This window comes from Canis lupus, chromosome 15 (genome assembly GCF_011100685.1).
Source record: "Canis lupus familiaris isolate Mischka breed German Shepherd chromosome 15, alternate assembly UU_Cfam_GSD_1.0, whole genome shotgun sequence".
Taxonomy (NCBI): Eukaryota; Metazoa; Chordata; class Mammalia; order Carnivora; family Canidae; genus Canis; species Canis lupus.
Genome location: NC_049236.1, coordinates 61642969 through 61662280, shown reverse-complemented (window position 1 = coordinate 61662280; position 19312 = coordinate 61642969). Strand labels below are relative to the sequence as shown.

At 41.2% G+C, this 19312-nt stretch overlaps 1 protein-coding gene and 2 pseudogenes across 1 annotated transcript; all 3 read right to left on the bottom strand.

Moving 5' to 3' along the window:
* Positions 1 to 11245: 11245 nt before the first annotated feature.
* Positions 11246 to 16330, bottom strand: LOC119877057 (annotated as a pseudogene).
* Positions 16331 to 18079: 1749 nt separating this feature from the next.
* LOC119877056 (60S ribosomal protein L10-like) lies at positions 18080 to 18852 on the bottom strand. The gene is made up of 2 exons (XM_038559186.1): positions 18696 to 18852; positions 18080 to 18475 (listed from the first exon to the last, which is right to left on the bottom strand). The coding sequence occupies exons 1-2, from the start codon at positions 18850 to 18852 to the stop codon at positions 18138 to 18140; spliced, it is 495 nt and encodes a 164-aa protein (XP_038415114.1). The 3' UTR covers positions 18080 to 18137.
* Positions 18495 to 18619, bottom strand: LOC119869423 (annotated as a pseudogene).
* Positions 18853 to 19312: the final 460 nt, after the last annotated feature.

The following is a 19312-nucleotide window of genomic DNA, read 5'->3' as shown; positions in this document are numbered from 1 at the left end:
TCTGAGGATGTGTTGCTGTTTAATTCAACAAGTGATTTAATTCAACAAATATGTATTGCATATATCGATAAACAGAGACCTCTAGGCCTCACGGGACTTAGATTTTGCTTGAGGAGACAAAAATTAGAGAATTAAATAATGTGTTAGATGGCACGATGGTCAATTTTATGTGCCGTGTGGTTAGGCTATGACCCTCAGTTATTCGATCAAACACTGACCTAGGTGTTGCTGTGGAGGTTATCCTGGATAATCTGGGCAGGCCCGATTCCATCAGTTGAATGACCTTAAGCACAGAACTGAGGTTTCTGTGCACAATGAGAAAGTCTGCCTATGGACTGCAACTTAACTCACGTTACAAGTTCTGGCCTGCCCTTCCTGACAGCCTGCCCCGATTTGGGACTCGCGTAGCTAGCCCCCACGGTTGCACAAGCCAAGGCCTTATACTACATAAGAAATTATTTGTCTTTGTATCAGATTATAGCAATGGAACTAACCACCCCCGACTGTAATGACCCCATCACCATTTGCCCAGATTCTGTGCATTGGCAATTTGGATTTAGCCGGGGGAGTTGATCTCTGCTCCGTGCATGTCAGCTGGGATCATTCATGTGTTTGCAATCATTTGGCAAGTCAGCCAGCCTGGCTAGTACCAAATGGCCTCATTCACAGGTCTAACAGTTGACTGTTGGGGTGGGGCCGCTGGGACGGCTCTGTCACCACCAGTGGGCTGGCTCAAGCTTCTTCAGGTGATGGCTGGGTTCAAAAAAGCAGCCAACGAGACAGTGCAAAAACTCAGTGTGCAAGCACTCATCAAGCCTCTGCTTCTGCCACGAGCCAAAGCAGGCCACGTGGCCAAGCCCAAAATTAATATGAGAGGACACTTCACAAGAGCGCAAGAGCCTGGGTTTGGCGATACCTGACTTATTGGGTTTGCCATTACTTCAACAGTCCACCACAGTCTTCATGAAAACTCCGTACGGTAGGTACTATTAATGTCCTCACTTTTTTAGATGAGGAAACTGAAGCCTAACAAGATGTTAAATAACCCAGGGGCATCTGGGTGCCTTAGTGGGTTGAACATCTGACTCTTGGTTTTGGCTCAGGTTATGGTCTCAGGCTTATGGGATCTAGTCCGGCACTGGGATCCGTGGTCAGAGGAGAGTCTGCTTGAGATTCTCTCCCTCTGCTCCTTCACCCACTAGCATGCTCTCACGTGCTCTCTCTCTCTCTCTCTCTCTCTCTCTCAGAATAAGTAAATAAATCTTTTAAAGAAATGTGTTAAGTAGCCCATACCTACTATGAGGCAAGGTTAAGATTTCAAGTGTGAGCCAAGTCTGATTTCAGGGACCGTGCTCTTAACCACTGTTTTGCCAACATGAGGAAAAGCCATGGAAGGAAGGCCAGAGGGTGACCTGGCACAGACGGTGATGGGTCTTGAACATGGTCAAGGTCCCATTCTCTAGGTCCATGCAGACTGCAACAGCTGGTATAGGCAGCAGCAGGTAGAGGACTTGTGGGTTGGGATTCCTGAAAAAAAGAAGAGAGAAAAGTGTTAACCAAGAAACAGAGTCACAAGCTGGGAGTCTATGAACCGTGGAGCAAACCGCAGAAGGCAGGTGGCGGCGCTGGATGACTAAGTAGATGTCAGCATCTAGAAGTCACCACTGGAGAAGGTCAGGAGAATGGAGTGAAAACAGGACAGAAACAGAAGTTGATTCTGCACCCCTAGGGTGAGACACCCCTGGAAAATGGTATCTACTTATGTGACAATTTGTCTGGAGTCATGCTCATCATGGCAGAAATAAATTCAGTTTTACTCCTTTTTTGTGAGGGTGCGGGTGTATGTAAAAACCGGGAATAGTGGATGTGCTGAAATAACAGTGAGCAGCTTTGAGCAGCCTCTGAGTGTATTTATAGATATCAAGCACACGAAACACGCCCACATTATACACCCTCTCCCCAGGAATCCAGGATGTATGAAGAATAATACAAGGTGTACATTTGGCAGTCTGCGCCACACAGGGGTGTGCTGGGTGTAATGATTCTGAAAATCCTTTATCGTACCTGACCAGGGTTTTATCAAAACTATAACATGAATGTCTGGAAAGCTTGTAGCCAGATTCATTCTGAATGCACGATTTTTCCTTTTTTCCAACATTGGTACTGACATAATCTGTCTGAATCTCTTAAGGTCAAGACATATCCGTTGCGACCTCAGGTGGATGGATCAATGATAAGATGGCAAAGGGTTGGAACTCCTCCTTTTTACTCCATTCAGTTCTGTACCATCACTTTCAACAAAGTATTGTTGCATAAAAGCAAAGTATTGCTTTTATGGTCAAGAAAAACTTAATTAAAAAAAAAAAAACTACAACTAATAGGATCCCTCAACAGAACTGTCTGGCTCTCTATAGTGTGACACACAGAGAGAACTTTTGGGGAATAGGAGGCACAGGCACGTAGGTCGGAGGGGTACCCACTCCCCCAGTGCTCCATGCCCCCAAAGATCTGGGAAGGAAATCCTTCAACTCTAGGACCAAATTGCAACCAACAGTAGTCTCTTGGCATGAAAAATAGGGACCTTTGGATTCCTTATCTTTGGAGGCAGTGGAGACATACCTTGTTTACCAGAGGAGACATCACTTTTTCACTCCCCAGAAAAAAGAAAGGAAGAAAGAAAGAAAAGAAACTACTGTGAGACTCAGGCTTAGAACAAACAGTACAAAAGACTGAGGGCATCTGCTCTCCCGTCACCAATTCGGGGAGGTGCAAAGAACAGCAAAGACTGGCAGAGACCCGGAGCACGAGCCAGGACCCAACACGTGCTGGCCTGCTCCCCTCCGAGTGCGCCACAACGGGTTTCATGAAACACGTCCACGAGCACCTCGTCTCCGGGCCTGGGTGCTCCAGGGAACCCATGAGGGCATAAAACCCGGCTTCCGCCCTCAGGGACGGGAGGACAGAACATCCCCATGGCTCTCTAGGACTTTATAGCAACTAAAACACACTCTCCCTGTTTCTTGGAATTGGATCTGCGTATCTGCTTTATTTCGCTCTGGTCCCCCACTGTTTCCTCCCACTAGTTTCCCCAGATGTTTGACGGCTGGTGGACTTTTTTTGTTTTTTTAGTTCAAGTCTCTCACCTCCGATTTCCTGAGAGAAGGAAAGACAGATGAACAATATGCTATCTGTTGGGATGTTTTCCAGTGACTCATTCCTCTGGGTTCCTAACTCACAAGAGCTCGGTGACAGGAGAAAACATCTTGCTCCGAGCTGTTAATTCCTGCTTAGGTGCAAGCCCTTCTGTCTTTTGACAGAGTTTCATAATGAGTTCTCTTGGAGCATAATGACAATGGCAGAAGTCGTAGATCCGTCCTCTCTGACTTTTGCCTCATCGATGAGTTACCCCACATCTGACTCCTTTGTCCGGCTCGGTGACCCCCGGCAGCCCCACTACCGGTTCCAGGGGTACCTGTGACTCTGACCAACCGGCCAGGTTGGTCTTCGGGCTTCGGCAACCACAGGCCCCAGAACTGATTTTGCTCGCTTGCTCACTTCTCTTTTTGAATCCTAGCATGGCGCTCACAGAAGGTTCTGAAGAGAGACCTTAAATAATCCAGTGCCAATAATAATAATAATAATAATAATAATAATAATAATAATAACAATCCAGTGCCTACATTCACAGGAACAGGGAGAAATAAAACAAGTAGAATTTATGAAGTTCATTTATTGAAAAGAAGGAAAGGGGGATGAGGCTGGGGCACATTTCATTCTTCTGCTTTTTTTCTTCTTTTTGTTCTTTCTGTTCCTTTCCCTTGAGTGAGAGAACATCCTTCCCAGCCTGCATGTATGTCAGTGGTGTCCTTCTGGGGAAAGCTCTTTCCCCCCAAGCTCAGGTAGGCCTTTGCTGAGAAGCAGCCTGGGACAGGAAAGGGTAGTGAGCAGGACAAAGAAATAACAAAACACACACACACACACACACACACACACACACACACACAAACTGTTGGGTTTTTAAATTCAGCTAGAGTTCAGGAATCTACAGGAATTCGGAGGTGAAAGAGCCCATTTTTATTATTATTTTATTTACTTTTTTCCTGTGAGAGAAAGAGAGAGCATGGGGAGCAGGAAGGAAGGGCAAAGGGAGAGGGAGAGAGAGGATCCTAAGTAGGCCCCACACCCCGTGCAGAGCCCTACTCGAGGCGTGGTCTGAGGACCCTGAGCTCAAATCAAGAGTTGGGCGCTAATCCAACTGAGCCACCCAGGCACCCAGAAAGAGCCCATTTTTAGTTTGGGAAACAAGGAAGGGATAACAGAGGGGGTGGCTTGAAGGATGAGTAGGACTTCCGTGGCATCAGACATCAGACATCATCAGAGATGATGTCTTCAGAGATGAAGACAACGACCTGCTTCCGCCACAGTGGGACTCCACCGCCCTGAGATCCCATGGCTTCCTCTCTACGAGGAGGGTTGGAGCATCTGGAAAGCTTTCTCCCAACTCATCTCTTGTTCTAGCATGCAATTCATAACAATTACATTGCGTGGGGCTTGGTGAAGATCTTTCCCACACAACTTCTCTTATGCTGTCGTCTTTCTCCATTTCCTCCCATTTATCCTAAGTTGATAATGAAACTATCATAGTTTATATAAATAAGTGTATTTGTTAACCATTGCCATGATTGTGCTACATATAAACTACCCTTTGGTTTAGTGGCCTATGACATTAATTCCACACTCATCAGATCTCTGGAGTAGCTGCTCTAGCCCGGACTTTTCTGGAAAGTTCTCCCTCACCTTCCAACCTTAGTAGACTCTAGTTTATTCTTATTATCGCTTCCAAATAATGGTTTGTATTCTTGCCGTTGTCTACACCATCTCCCAAAACCTTACTTATGTGGAAAAAGTTACAGATAAATATTCATTAGCGAAGTCAACAACAACAAAAAAAAACTCACAAAATTTTCCAAAATCGTGTTTAATGTTGAAATGAATGTTCTAGAAATAGCTAAGATCAAACCAGAAGGAACTGCCTTCTGGACTGTTTTCCACAATGACACAATTACCATTCTTCTGGGTTAAAACTAATAATGAGGATTCGAGTAATATCTCACTAAATAAACCTAGTATTTAAGAAGATGAGATAGTTCAGGGTGTCTGGGTGGCTCAGCTGGTTTAAGGGTCCTACTCCTGGTTTTGGCTGAGATCATGACCTCATGGTCAGGCTCTGCTTTTGGCATGGAGTCTGCTTCAGATTCTTTCCTCCTCTCCCTCCCTCTCTCTCTCTCTCTGTCTCGAATAAATAAAGAATATCGAAAGAAAGAAAGAAAGAAAGAAAGAAAGAAAGAAAGAAAGAAAGAAAGAAGAGAGAGAGAGAAGAAAGAAGAAAGAAAGAAAGAAAGAAAGAAGAAAGAAAGAAGAAAGAGAGAGAGAGAAGAGAGAGAAAGAAAGAAAGAAAGAAAGAAAGAAAGAAAGAAAGAAAGAAAGAAAGAAAGAAAGAAAGATGAAATAGTTCTAATGAGGCAAGACCACAACTTTTGTACTTTTTTCTGAAAAGAGTGTTTACTAAGTAAATTATTAATGAAAAGCAGTCCAGAGGGAACCATTACCCTTACTTGGAAAGTCAACTCAAGCATTCTTGAAATTCTGTGGCAGTGTTTCTTTGCATATGAATGATGAACAAATTAAAAATGATTTTTTTTATCTGTTTGTTAAAGCAGGTTTAAAAGAACCTCTTGTTGGAAGTTTTGTGGGATTTAGCCCACATCCTAGGAGAGCTTTAAAATACAAACTTGTAGATCTCAAAAAGAACTTTATAAATCAGACTTTAATTCACTTGAATCTTTTAGATACGTTTTCTGAATTACAATTTTTCCCATGTTAAGCAGTTTTACCCACCTACTGATGACTTCACAAAGCATTTTAGGAAGGATGGCAAATGGAGAATTACTTTGGATATTTTAACCCAAATAAGTCAGCCCAGACAACCCTCATTGACCCAACTATACCACACGGGGACCCAAACCCAACAGTACCACAACAGCCTGAAGAGAAAGGTCATGGGAAACACAAAAAAATATATACGAGTATTACTCTCTGCTTCCATCTTAAAATAAGTCTTCTTCCAAAGGATACAGGTGGAACGTTCCTGTTTGTTCTCTAGGGAATGCCTTGCTCTAACAATTCAGTGTGATTATTATGCAGGGAACGGTACACGTACCGAAGTGTGTGCACGTCTGCTACGCTATTTGCCTCCAAATGACATATGCTTTTGATTATTATTTGTAATTCTAGTTTCTGGCAGTAATAGACTTGTTACCTTAAAATGCTTAATCCCTGTGTATTGTAGAAAGTAGCATTTTTAAATACTATACATTCAAGTTTGTGATCATTTATTGTTAGTGACCCTGTGTTTCTTTATAAACTTAAAAATCACATAAACTCTTAGTTTTCTCTCTCCGACTTTTCTTCCCAAGTGTGCTCACGCATACTCTCTCGTTCTCTCTCCCTCATTCTCCTCTCTTGCTCTCTCTCTCCCTTTCTTGCTACCAAATCTTCCCCTGTTTACTTTCTCAACCATCTTTAGACCCAATCAAATACTTTAACCTTTTGGAATTGACGTTTGGCAAGGATTAATTTTATCTGTTTCATTTCAGAAATGCAGGACCAATGATTTGAACTGAACCCAGCCTTTTTTCAAACTAATCAAGCCACAGATTAAGCCTTCCAAATTCACAGCTTGCTCGTGAACTAGAGGAGCCTGGGATGGGGGAGGACAATGGAACATTCAGTACCGCATGAGCCTCCCATCCCTCTGTCACCTCTTCTGCCAAGAAAATTTTCTTAAGCTCCAAGCTAAATGACCAGCTCTTTTCAACCCTCCTTCCTTCACAATGGTTTTCAGTATTTATTTATCGGGGCTTCTCCAGCTTGGTTGACCTATACACCGCATTTTTTTCCAGAGTTTTCCCTTAGGTGGTTTTATTACAAAATCAGTGTTTCTGCCAGAATTATAATATTGAATTCTTTCCCCCTCCCATACACTGGAGGTTCTCACCCATCCCTGAGTGAGGAGCAGAGGGGCGGGGGTTGACTCTGGACGCTCCCTCTATAAGAATCACTGCTCTGACTGTGCTGCTCCTGGGAGCTTGGTTAGTAAATCTGCCAAAGCTGAAAAAGAAATTCTAAAGAATAAGTCATTCTTGTTGCAGATATTCCAAATTGCATTCAACTCAAAGTTAGGGCTATAAACAATGAATGAATTGGTCTCTGGGGGAAACATTCAGGTTTCTATAAGATTCTACAGCTGGTACTAGAACCTTGCATTGACTTTAGAGATTTTGCAACCAATCGAGCCCTGCATCCCACGATAACCCTTGTTTTACTAAATAGAAGGGAGAGAGCTGTTTGACTAATCTGAATGAGTTCTCTATTTTCACTCCCTTTTCCAACATATGTGGTTCTGAATTTCAGTTTTTATACTGAAAAGGCTAATGCACATTCCTTAAAAAAAGAAAAAGAGATCCAGAAGTTAATGATTAACAAATAGATAAGGATGAACAACACTGAAACAGTGTGGTAAGCTTGTCTTCTGTTAGCATTTCTCTCACCTTGGGAACTTTGGTTTCTAAAACTGAAGGGTTTTTTTTTGGTGTTTGTTTGTTTTCCTTGGCAAGGCACTAAGGAAGAATTTATGAATATGAAACACTGAAGATACTAAAGTTTACATATGCTTTCACTTATCCCTTTTAGTTGTCCCTGTGCAATAAGCACATCCATAGCATTGTTCCCTTTTCCTAAAAATGGTTTATCAATATTATCTCATTAAACCTTACTGCCCCCCTGTGGCATAAGGCGATGTTCTCTTTCTGTCTCTAAATTGGACTGACCAAATCTGCTAGAAATAAGCACTTTTGTCCAAACTAAACAGCGTGACACTCCTAATACTAGAAATGGGATTCAAGACATCAGGGTCTAACAATTCTCAATCAAGTAGCAGTAAGAATACAAAACTTGACTTAATATATACAGTGTCAAGGAAGCTTATTTAAGACAATAAGTTTATTTAGGGGGTGCCTATTGACATCATTACCTGAAAGAAAACAAAACCCTAGATAAGTATATATGGAAATTTTTAATAAATATAAAGCCCTTTCTGTTCTGTTGATCTCTGTGTCTATTTTTGTGCCAGTACCACACTGTTTTAATCACTACAGCTTTGCAACATAGCTTGAAGTCCAGAATTGTGATGCCTCCAGCTGTACTTTTCTTTTTCAGTGTTGCTTTGGGGTCTTTTTCAGTCTTTTGTGGTTCCATACAAATTTTAGGATTCTTTGTTCTAGCTCTGTGAAAAATGCTGTTGGTGTGTCATTAGGGCACAGAAATGGACACATAGATCAATAAATAGAACAGAGAAATCCCAGAAATAAACCCACAACTATATGGTCAATTAATCTTCAACAAAGCAGGAAAGAACATCCAATGGGAAAAACAGTCTCTTCAACACATGGAATTGGGAAAGCATACTGGACAGCAACATGCAAAAGAACTGGACTGCTTTCTACACCATACACAAAAATAAACTCAAAATGGATTAAAGACCTAAATGTGAGACATGAAACCACAAAAATCCTACAGAGAACACAGGCAGCAACTTCTTTGACACTGGTGTAGCAACTTCTTTCTAGACCTGACTCCAGAGGCAAGGGAAACAAAATCAAAAATAAACCATCAGGACTTCATCGAAATAAAAAGCTTCTGACAGTGAAGAAAACAATCAACAAAACTAAAAGGCAACCTATGGAAATGGAGAAGATATTTGCAAATGATACATTTAATGAGAAGTTAGCATCCAAAATATATAAAGAACTTATAAACTCAACACCCAAAAAACAATGAGTCCAATTAAAAAGTGGGCAGAAGACATGAACAGACATTTCTCCAAAGAAGACATGCAGACAGCCAACAAACTGAAAATGATGAAGATACTAAAGAAAATGAAAAGATGCTCACCATCACTGATCATCAGGGAAATACAAATCAAAACTACAATGAGACGGGGTGCCTGGGTGGCTCAGCCAGTTAAGCGTCTGCCTTCAGCTCAGGTCATGATCCTCTTGGGTTTGAGCCCCGCATCGGAGCCTGCTTCTCCCTTCTCTTTGCTCCTCCCCTTTGCTCATGCTCTCTCTCTCAAATAAATAAATAAAATATTTTTTAAGACTACAATGAGTAGTCTATCGTTGTCAAAAAGGCTAAGATCAACAACACAGGAAACAACAGGTGTTGGCAAAGATGTGGAGAAAGGGGACCCCTCTTGCACTCTTGGTGGAAATGCAAACTGATGTAGCCACTCTGGAAAACAGCGTGGAGGTTAAAAGTTAAAAATAGAGCTATCCTATGACCCAGCAATTGCACTATTGGGTATTTACCCAAAGACTACAAAAACACTAATTCAAAGGGATACATGCACCCCTATGTTTATAGTGGCATTGTCTATAAGAGCCAGATGATGGAACCAGCCCAAGTGTCCATTGACTGATGACTGAATAAAATAAGTCAATGAGAGAAAGACAAATACCATATGATTTTACTCATCTGCGGAATTTAAGAAACGAAGCAATTGAGCAAAGGGGGAAAAAAGAGAGGCAAATCAAGAAACAGTCTCTTAATTCTATAGGACTGATGAGACCAGAGGGGAGGTGGTAAAACAGGTGGTGGGGGGAAGGAGTGCGCTTATGACGAGCACCAGGTTTCATGTGGAATTGTCAAATATGTTGTACACCTGAAACTAACATTTCAGGTGTGTGTGAACGATACCAGAATTAAAATTAAAACTTTAAAAAATTATATAAAGCCTATATTTGTTGCTTTCAATATTATAGAGATCTTGCCTAATAATTGCTGGTGTTGGAAGTGCTTTAGGTCAGGGAAGGGAAGACTAAATCCATTCCTAAATCCATTCCATTCTCCTGGAACATAATACCCTCTTGAAATATATTTGAGAGTTCAATTACCAATCTTGTTTCTTTGCCAGAAATATGTTTCTGGCAATGGTGTGCAATATACTTAGCCTTACCCTGATATTATTTTTTGGCCTCTACCTACCAATGTTTCCTTCATGGAAGTCAATAGTGCTTTATGGTGATGCTTTCCCTAGCCTTGTGATACATCATTTTTACCTATTTCGCCGTAGGAATGTGTGCAAATTCAAGAGATTTAAGTTTCTGAATAATGAATGCCACTTTTGAGTAGAAGTGTAATATTTTTGTGGTAAAATGTTTTAAAAGGATCCCTGGATACAATGTGAACTCTTTGAAGCCGCATGGTTGGGTGTGGAGTTATCCAACTCTATAGGAACCATCTTATTTCTAATGTACTAGATACTTCTCAATATCTCCTCTAGTTACTGAGCTTTTTTTTACATTTTTCTTTAGGACTGAGGGTGTTTTCAGAAGAAATGTCCTTGACATGATCACTACTCCCGTATATGTGCCACCCTGCTAACACATGCATTGTCGTGCTGAAAGGAGCTGTATTTGGGATCAAATTTTTTTTTTCATTTTTTCTGATATAGTCAATTTCTATTTTATTTATTTATTTTTAAAGATTTTGTTTATTTATTCATTTAGAGAGAGATAGAGCATGAGCAGGAGGGGCAGAGGGAGACAGAGAAAATCTCAAGCAGCCTCTGAGCTGAGTGCAGAGCCCTCTTTGGGGCTCGATCTCACGACCCATGAGTTCATGACCTGAGCAGAAACCAAGAGTCAGAAGCTCAATCAACGGAAGCCACCCACGTGGATAGGGTCAATTTTTAAAACTAGCTTGCTGTTTTTAGAATATGATATATGCTCACTGTGAACAAAATTCTGACGTGACAGAAAAGTACAAAGAAGAAAGTAAAAATACGCCTAAAATTGCATCACCCACCAGAGAAAACATCTGATAGCGTGGTGAACATCCTCCAGACATTTCTCTATGCATATCTACCCATTTGTAGATTAATGCAATTTTACATAAGTGAAATCACATACTATATATACACTATTCTGAAACATGCTTCTTTTGAGTCAATCATTTGTCTCTGAAATCTTTCCATATCCATCAATAAAGAACTACTTTCTTATTTTGAAGGATGCAGTATATTCTTTTTTTTCTTACCAAAAAAAGGCACTTATTGAAGTTACCCATCCCTGGATTTGACTTAAGTAAGCCCTACAGAGGCTCTCCACCTTTCTGATTTATTTTTTCAGCCCTTGAGAGCATCACTGTAGATCGAAGTCAAGGGCCCCAGGAAGGTGACATATTCCTGGAAGTTCACCACCTGACCTGGCCCCTATTCTGATCCAAATTGTCCATCAGCTTTGCAATTTCAGCATCCTGCAGCTTTAGGCCAATGGTGAGCTCTTTCTGGATCAGCTCTGTCAGCCCTTCTTGCCCAGGGCCTTCTTGTCGCCCTCCTCGCCCAAGTACTTGCAGAAGACGACCACGAGGAGGCCGATGCACATGGTGGTTGGGCACTAGGCTCAGAGCACACAGCACTGGGAGAGTGTGGAGGGACCCAAGTAGTGGCCAGTGGGCCTTTTAGCCTACAGGTTGCAGTGTGTTGTACTGAATCCATGTGACACAACTCCTCTAGGCTGCTTCTGAATTTCTACCATTATCAACAGAGCCATGTGAATATCCTGTGGTTACAGCTATTCTCACTTACTCATGTATTTCTTTTGGATAAATTCCTTTATGTGGGGTTTTGGGTCTTTTATGCATGTTGCCAAACTATCCTCTAGAAATATTGTATCAATTTACATTCCCACCAATAGGACACGAAAGTATGCATTTTCTGAAGCCAAATCCAACTCTGAATGTTATTAACTTTTTCAATATTTGTTGAGGACCAAAAATTGCTATTTCATTGTTACTCTACTTAGCTAGTATTTAATTCCTGATAAGATTAAACATCCTGTAAGCTTACTGTTTATTTGGATTCCTTCCTTTTTTTTTTTTTTTTTTGAGTCCTTCTTTTTATGAATTTCCTGTTCACATTCTTCAGTCACTTTTCTTTTGTTTCCCCACCGTATGTGTATACATATTTATTTTTATTTTTAGTACTTTGTTATGCATCATGTTATGAAACATTGTCCTGATTTGTCACCTGTCTCTCTCCCTTTTTTATAGTGTGAATTGTGAGTTCATTTTTCACTTGGTTGTCTGCAACACAAAAGTATAAAAAGTCAAAGATATCAATCTTATCCTTTTTGGTTTCTGAATTTTTGTGACATGGTTTTTAAAAGTCTGCTCTATCTCAAAGGGAAATATATTTATCCATTTTTTCCCTCTAGTACTTCTGAGTCATCTATCACACTTACATATGTGATCCATCTAGAAGATATTTACTCTGTAAGGAGTAAAATCTTGGTCTTTTTTTGTTGCTGTTGAACCTATTGTCCCAAACCCTCACCGAATGGCATTTGCTTACCACCCTATCTGAAATGCTACTTTGAACTATAGGTTAATATATATTCATCTGGCACAGTGATCACCATTGTACTTGGAGTCAAACAGATCTCAATAAGGTTTGATCATTTTCTTCATATAATGCTTCTTGTTAAAGTTTTCTTATGTTATTTAAATTTTTGTGGCTATTGAAATTGATGTGTTGTCTGCCACTATATTTTATGACTAGGCATTTTTTGTATATAAGCCCACTATTACATTTGTACATGTAGTTTAAAATAACCTCCAAAAATGACAGTTTTGCTGCTTCCATTTCAGTTCTTATTGGACTCCTTGTTTTAATATATTAGTGGCACCTTTGTTTTGCTTCAGACATTAATGAGTTAAGGAAATATTCATCTAATTCTACTTTGCTGAATGTTTGCATTGGAAATAGATATTAAATTTTATTAAATGCATTTTTGGCATCAATCAAAATGATATACAGTTTTTCTCCTTGACTTATTAATATGGTGAATTATATTAGTATTTTTCAAAGTTATAAACATTTGCATTTCTGGAATAAATCCCACTTGGTCATGGACTATCAGTCTTTTAATATACTTCTGCATTCTGTTCAAGATACACAAGATTACCTTGACATTTATAATTTGACTGTAAATAAGGTATCCTAACAGTCCCACCATTTTTTTGTGCTACTTCAAGTACTAACTTCAAGGTCAATTAATTTAAAATACTATATTTTGGGTGCCTGGCTGGCTCAGTTGGAAGAACACCAACTCTTGATCTTAGGTCATGAGTTCAGGCCCCACTTTGGGTATACAGATTAATGAGTTAAATAAACTCAAAATAAAATAAAATATTATGGTTTATAAAATGGAACTACCAAACAAACTCAGAAATGAAAGGAGAAACCATAGAAATACAAAGGATTATAAAGGAGTATGATGAAAAATTATATAGGAGAAATAGATAAGTTCCTAGAAACATCCTCCCAAAACAGAATCAGGAAGAAATAGAAAATTTGGACAGAATGATTATCAGCAATGAAATTGAATTAGTAATGAAAAAACTCCCAGCAAACAAAAGCCCAGGACTAGATGGCTCCACAAGTGAATTCCACCAAACATTTAAAGCAGAGTTAACAATGGGGTACCTGGGTGGCTCAGTCAGTTAAATATCTGCCTTTGGCTCTGGTCATGATCTCAGGGTCCTGGGATGGAGCCCCACATCAGGCTGCCTCCTCATCAGGGAGTCTGGTTCTCCCTCTCCTGCTCCTCCTCCCCACTCTTGCTCTCTCTCTCTCTCTCTCTCTCTCAAATAAATAAATAAATAAACAACCTTAAAAAAATAATAAAGTCTTAAAAAAAGAATGGTTATTACCTGTTCTCAAACTATTTCAAAATATAGAAGGAAAACTTCCAAATTCATTCTATTCAGACCAGCATTACCCTGATACCAAAACCAGATAAAGACACCACAAAAAAGAAAATGACAGGCCAATATCTCTGATGAACCTAGATACAAAAATCCTTAACAAAGTATTAGCAAACAACAATACATTTAAAAAATCACTCACCACAATCAAGTGAGATTTATTCCTGGGATGCAAATGGTTCTATATATGTAAATCAACGTGATACATCACATTAACAAGAGAAAGAATAAAAATCATGTAGTCATTTCAATAGATGCAAAAGATTTGACAAAGGATGACATCCATTCGTGATAAAAGTCCTGAACAAAGTAGGTTTAGAGGGAAACAGTAAAATTTGAAAAGATACATGCACTCCTAAGTTTGTAGTAGCATTATTTGCAATAGCCAGGATATGGAAGCAGCCCCAGTGTCCACTGGTGGACGAGTGGATAAAGAAGACATGATACACATATTGTACACTCTAGATGCATCCATGTTGTTGCAAATGGCAAGATTCCGTTCTTTTGAAAGAATGAAAGTACTCAGCCATAAAAAATGAATGAAATCTTGCCATTTGCAACAACACGGATGGATCTAAAGAGTATAATGCTAAGTGAAATAAATCAGAGAAAGTCAAATACCATATGATTTTACTCCTATTAGAAATTTAAGAACCAAAACAAATGAACAAAGAAAAGGGACAAAAAAAACCAGACTCTTAAATGTAGAAAACACACTGGTGGTTACCACAGAGAAGGTGAGTGGGTGGGATAGGTAAAATAAGAGATGGGGATTAAGACTCAACATAATGAGCACTGAGTAATGTATAGAATTGTTGAAACTCTTTATCATAACACCTGAAATTAATATAACACCATGTTAATTTATACTGGAAGTTTTAAAAATACAATAAATACAATAAAGTGTATTAATTAATTAATTAAAAAATGGAACTGGATCATATGTGAATTCCACCCTAGAGAGTAAAATGAATTCATCTACATGAATATTCTGAGGCAATAGTCTAATTATACTACAATTTTTTTTAACTTGCAGGTGTATGCCTAAGATTAGTTACGCATATGGCCCACAAAAATGTGTACACAAATGCCCATAACATTATTCATAATAGCCAAAAACTGGGAAAAACTCAAATGTCCACCAGTGGACAAGTAAATAAACAAAAGGTGGTATAGCCACATGATGAAATATTATTCAGTGATGAAAAGGCATGAAGTACTGATACATGCTACAACATAGATGAAGATCTTAAAAACATTTTGCTAAATGAAAAAAGCCACACAATGTATGATTCCATATATAGAAGTGTCCATAATAGGCAAATCTGAAGGTACAGAAAGTGGAGTCGTGGTTCCCAGAGGCTGGGGGCAGTGGGAAAGGTGGAGTGACTACTAATGAATATGACCTTTTTAGGGTGATTAGGATGTTCTAAGATAAGGTGGTGGAGATAATTCTGCAGTTCTGTGTACATGCCTAATGTCACTGAATTATACACGTTAAAAGGCTGAACTTCATTGTTTGTGAATTTTATCTCAATAAAGCTCTTATTATTTTTTAAACCATAAGAGGGGCGCCTGGGTGGCTCAGTCGGTTAGGCATCCGACTCTTGATGTCTGCTCGGGCCATGATCTCAGGGTCGTGAGATCGAGCCCCACAACGGGCCCCCTGCTGGGCTTGGAGACTGCTTAAGATTCCCTCTCTCCCTCTCCCTTTGCCCCTCTCCCCACTTGTACATACTCCCTCTTCCTCTCTAAAAAATAAAAAATAGGGATCCAGGGTGGCGCAGCGGTTTAGCGCCTGCCTTTGGTCCAGGGCGTGATCCTGGAGACCCGGGATCAAATCCCATGTCGGGCTCCCAGTGCATGGAGCCTGCTTCTCCCTCTGCCTGTGTCTCTGCCTCTCTCTCTCTCTGTGTGTGACTATCATAAATAAATTAAAAATTAAAAAAAAAAAGAAAAGAAAAAATAAGTAAAAAAATTTGTTTTAATCTTATGAGGAAAAAATATGGAAGCCATACATGGGAAGCAATTATTTACTTCTTTCTTTTTTCTCTTTCAAAGTGCTAGCTTCAGAGATTGAAAACCTCTTAAGAACTGAAGCTTTGCTGCGGGGGAACAAAAAACACCCTAAATCTCTTGACTCACACAGACTGAGAAACTTATAAGGATTCCCAACAACCAGTCATAGACCTGCACTAGTGAACAATAGTTTAATTTCCCTGGTCTGAAACATTTTACTCACAAAGGGCTTTACATTTAAAAGATATAGATGTAAAATACATTTACACAAATCCAGCTGACTTTCTGTGTCTTCTGCTCTTACCACAGGGGAACGATGAATCTGCTGGGAACGGGTTGGCAGGTAGACAAGCAGGTAGGAGGGATCTGTGGAGGGAGGAGGGTAGCAGAACCGAGATGTGTTTGCACTCTCATCCACCAACATGTTCTCCATGTTATTTTTTTTTTAAGATTTTATTTATTTATTCATGAGAGACACACAGAGAGGCAGAGACACAGGCCGAGGGAGAAGCAGGCTCCACGCAGGGAGCCCGACGTGGGACTCGATCCCGGGACCTCGGGGTCACACCCTGGGCCGAAGGCAGATGCTCACCCGCTGAGCCCCCAGGTGACCCTGCTCTCCAGGCTTTCTGCCCTTCTTGGGAAGGCTGCAGTTCCTACCACCACACCTGAGAACCATCCTGAGGACCTGGTCCTCACTGCAAACCCCCAAGACCATCTGACCCCAGGCGAGTCACCAAACAAGACCCCAGTTACCCTTTTGCTGTTGCTGTTGTCTAACGGGTAGTGTTGCTTCATGCAGTCAGTCACTCAGAGTCTGGTCTAGGGATCTTTTAAGAAAATGTAATCAAGTCTGTGTTTAATACTTAATTCCCAGTTCAGCAGCGTATGCTAATGAGCACTGACTAATGTGGAAATTACAGTACTGTAGGGTGCAGTAGTGCGGATTTGAATTCTCGCGCAGGAAAAATTCTACCTCAGTGTTTGCCCTCACCTGCGATCACTGGGGTGCAGCCGTATGTCTTTGAGCAACTTAGACTTAATTTTTGAAATGCCGTTTTAAAGCATTTTATTATCTGATAGTGGTTAGGACTGGGTATCTGTGTTACAGACATGCTTCAAGAAACAATAGCCATGCAGAAATGTCTGGGGTTTTTATAAACAGTATGGTACACACTGCTAGCCTTTCCACTACCAGTAGTAGTAGAATAATAATAATTATGTAGGGTCCTTGTCCGATACACTTGGAATCTATTATTTGAACAACAGAGAGGGTCAGGGTTTCTGGTAATCATACAGATAAAGGGTAGCTGGAGCATTCATTAGGATCACGAACATCCCAGAGGAGGAAAATGTCATGAAATGTGTCTTCAGGGATGAAGATGTCACTACCTACCCACTATAAGTGAGCAAAAATTTTAAACTTTTTCTAAAATGTTGATGAATTTGTACTGACCTATCATCACTTTCATGCCAAGATTTTCTCATAAGATAAATATGAGATGTGTGACAGGTGTGGCCGCTGAAGTATCATGTCTCACTAACCAGAAGTGGGTCACATGCACACCTGTACGGGGGGAGATTGGCTGGGAAAGTCGGGACTACGGCCCAGGTTGGGTCAACCAATGAATATCCGCTCCACCATCCCTTCCCTCACACATCCTGATGTCACTGAACCCAGTGGAGCCCAGGGGCAGGGACGACCACGGGCTCAGGTAGGAGACTCATGTAAGAGAAAAGAGAGCCTATTTCACAAATTACCTAATTACCAGTTCTACTTATATAGCAGTAATCAAGAGAGTGTGGTATTAAAATAAGGAGAGACCTGATACAGATTAATGGGATAGAATAAAAAGCCTGGAAATAGATGCACACATAGGTGGCCAAGTGACTATCAAGACATCAAAGCCAATTAATTGAGTAAGAGTAGTCTTTTCAACAAACATTGGAATTGGGCTTTCATATGGAAAAAAAGTGAACCATAGACACTATAAACAAATATTAAATCGAATTAATACAAAAGCCCACATTTCTGGAAGAAATCATAGGAGAAGATCTTCACGATCTTGGGTTAGGCAAGGTCAAAGCAAAAACCCTAAAAGAAGAAAAATGATACATTGGACTCATCATTTTAAAACCTTTTGATCTTTATTTTATTTTATTTTATTTTATTTTGACAGGAAGCAGGATTTATTGGTGGGCATGAATAGGGTTCGGGTGGCGCAAGGTTCTCATGAGTGCAGAGCCCTCCATTTGTCCAAGGGGCCACGATTAGGGATGTATTTGACCCCACAGCCAACTGCGATGAGCCGCTTTTCAGCCACCATATCTTCAAACTTGTCCACATTAAACTTCGTAAAGCCCCACTTCTTGGAGACGCGGACCTGCTGGCGGCCAGGGAACCTGAACCCTGTGTGGGCCTCGGTCACCTGCTCCTTGTTCCGCAGCTTGGTGTGGATGGACGTGAGGACTTGGCCAACGTGTGCCCTGGCTACTGTGCCCTGGGGCTTCCCAGAGGCACCTTGCACACCTGTGTGCAGCCTCGATGGGAGAGAGCAGGAGGCCAGACCTCAAAGTGCACCATGAGGGGCTGTGCCCGAGGTGGGGGGGGGGCACCCATACAATCAACAGGCTGCATTCGCTGCCAGGGAGGCTACTGTCGGCGGCCCTGGCACCCTGGGTCAAAGAGCACAGTCGCCTCCATCGGCTGCAGACCTTTTGATCTTGAAAAGACACAAGTTAGAGAAATGGAAAGGCAAGACTCAGAAACTCCGAGCTTCCTTTCTTGCAGCCTGAGAGGCTGTAGGCCTGGAGGTACTGGCGCCCCGACGGCCAGGGGTCATGGCCCAGGCCCTCCGAGGAGCAGTCCGATGGCACTCCGTCAGGCACGTGCATGTGCACCCCGGGGCCGTGGGTCTCCCTGCCGGGGGAGCGCCCTAAAGACATCGCCCCACCCCCCGGGAAGGGCCGGTGTCATTCCTTTCACCGCCAACGGTGCCAACGGTGGTAGAAGCCAAAATGGTGTAAAGCAGAGAGGCAGTCACTATTAATTTATATAGAACATTTTTTAGGATTCCCAGACGCCCCCAAAAGCACCTCTTTTAAGCTTCCCTGATGCTTTAGGACGCATCTTGCTAACAGATGCATGCAAAGAAAAAAAAATCAAGATAAAGCACAGATGTGCAGGAGCAGTTCAAAGCTGTGGGAGCTGGAAGCGGGGACGCTGAGCGTGGCTCCCAGGGAAGAAGCCTGGTGGGGCCACTCGCCCCACGATCCACGAAACAAACCCTCACCACGGTCTTCACTTTTTGCCTCTTGTGTAAAAGCAGAAATCCTCTTTGCATTTCTTTCATTAGCCAGACAGGTACCGACGTGGGTCTTTCCTAAGAGTGAAACGGCATAAGGT

Coding starts and splice junctions, on each gene's coding strand:
- LOC119877056 (XM_038559186.1), bottom strand. CDS start 18,852: ATGTCTTTAGGGCGCTCCCCCGGCAGGGAGACCCACGGCCCCGGGGTG. Junction 18,476..18,695: donor GGCCTACAGCCTCTCAGGCT/GCAAGAAAGGAA, acceptor GTGCACTTTGAG/GTCTGGCCTCCTGCTCTCTC.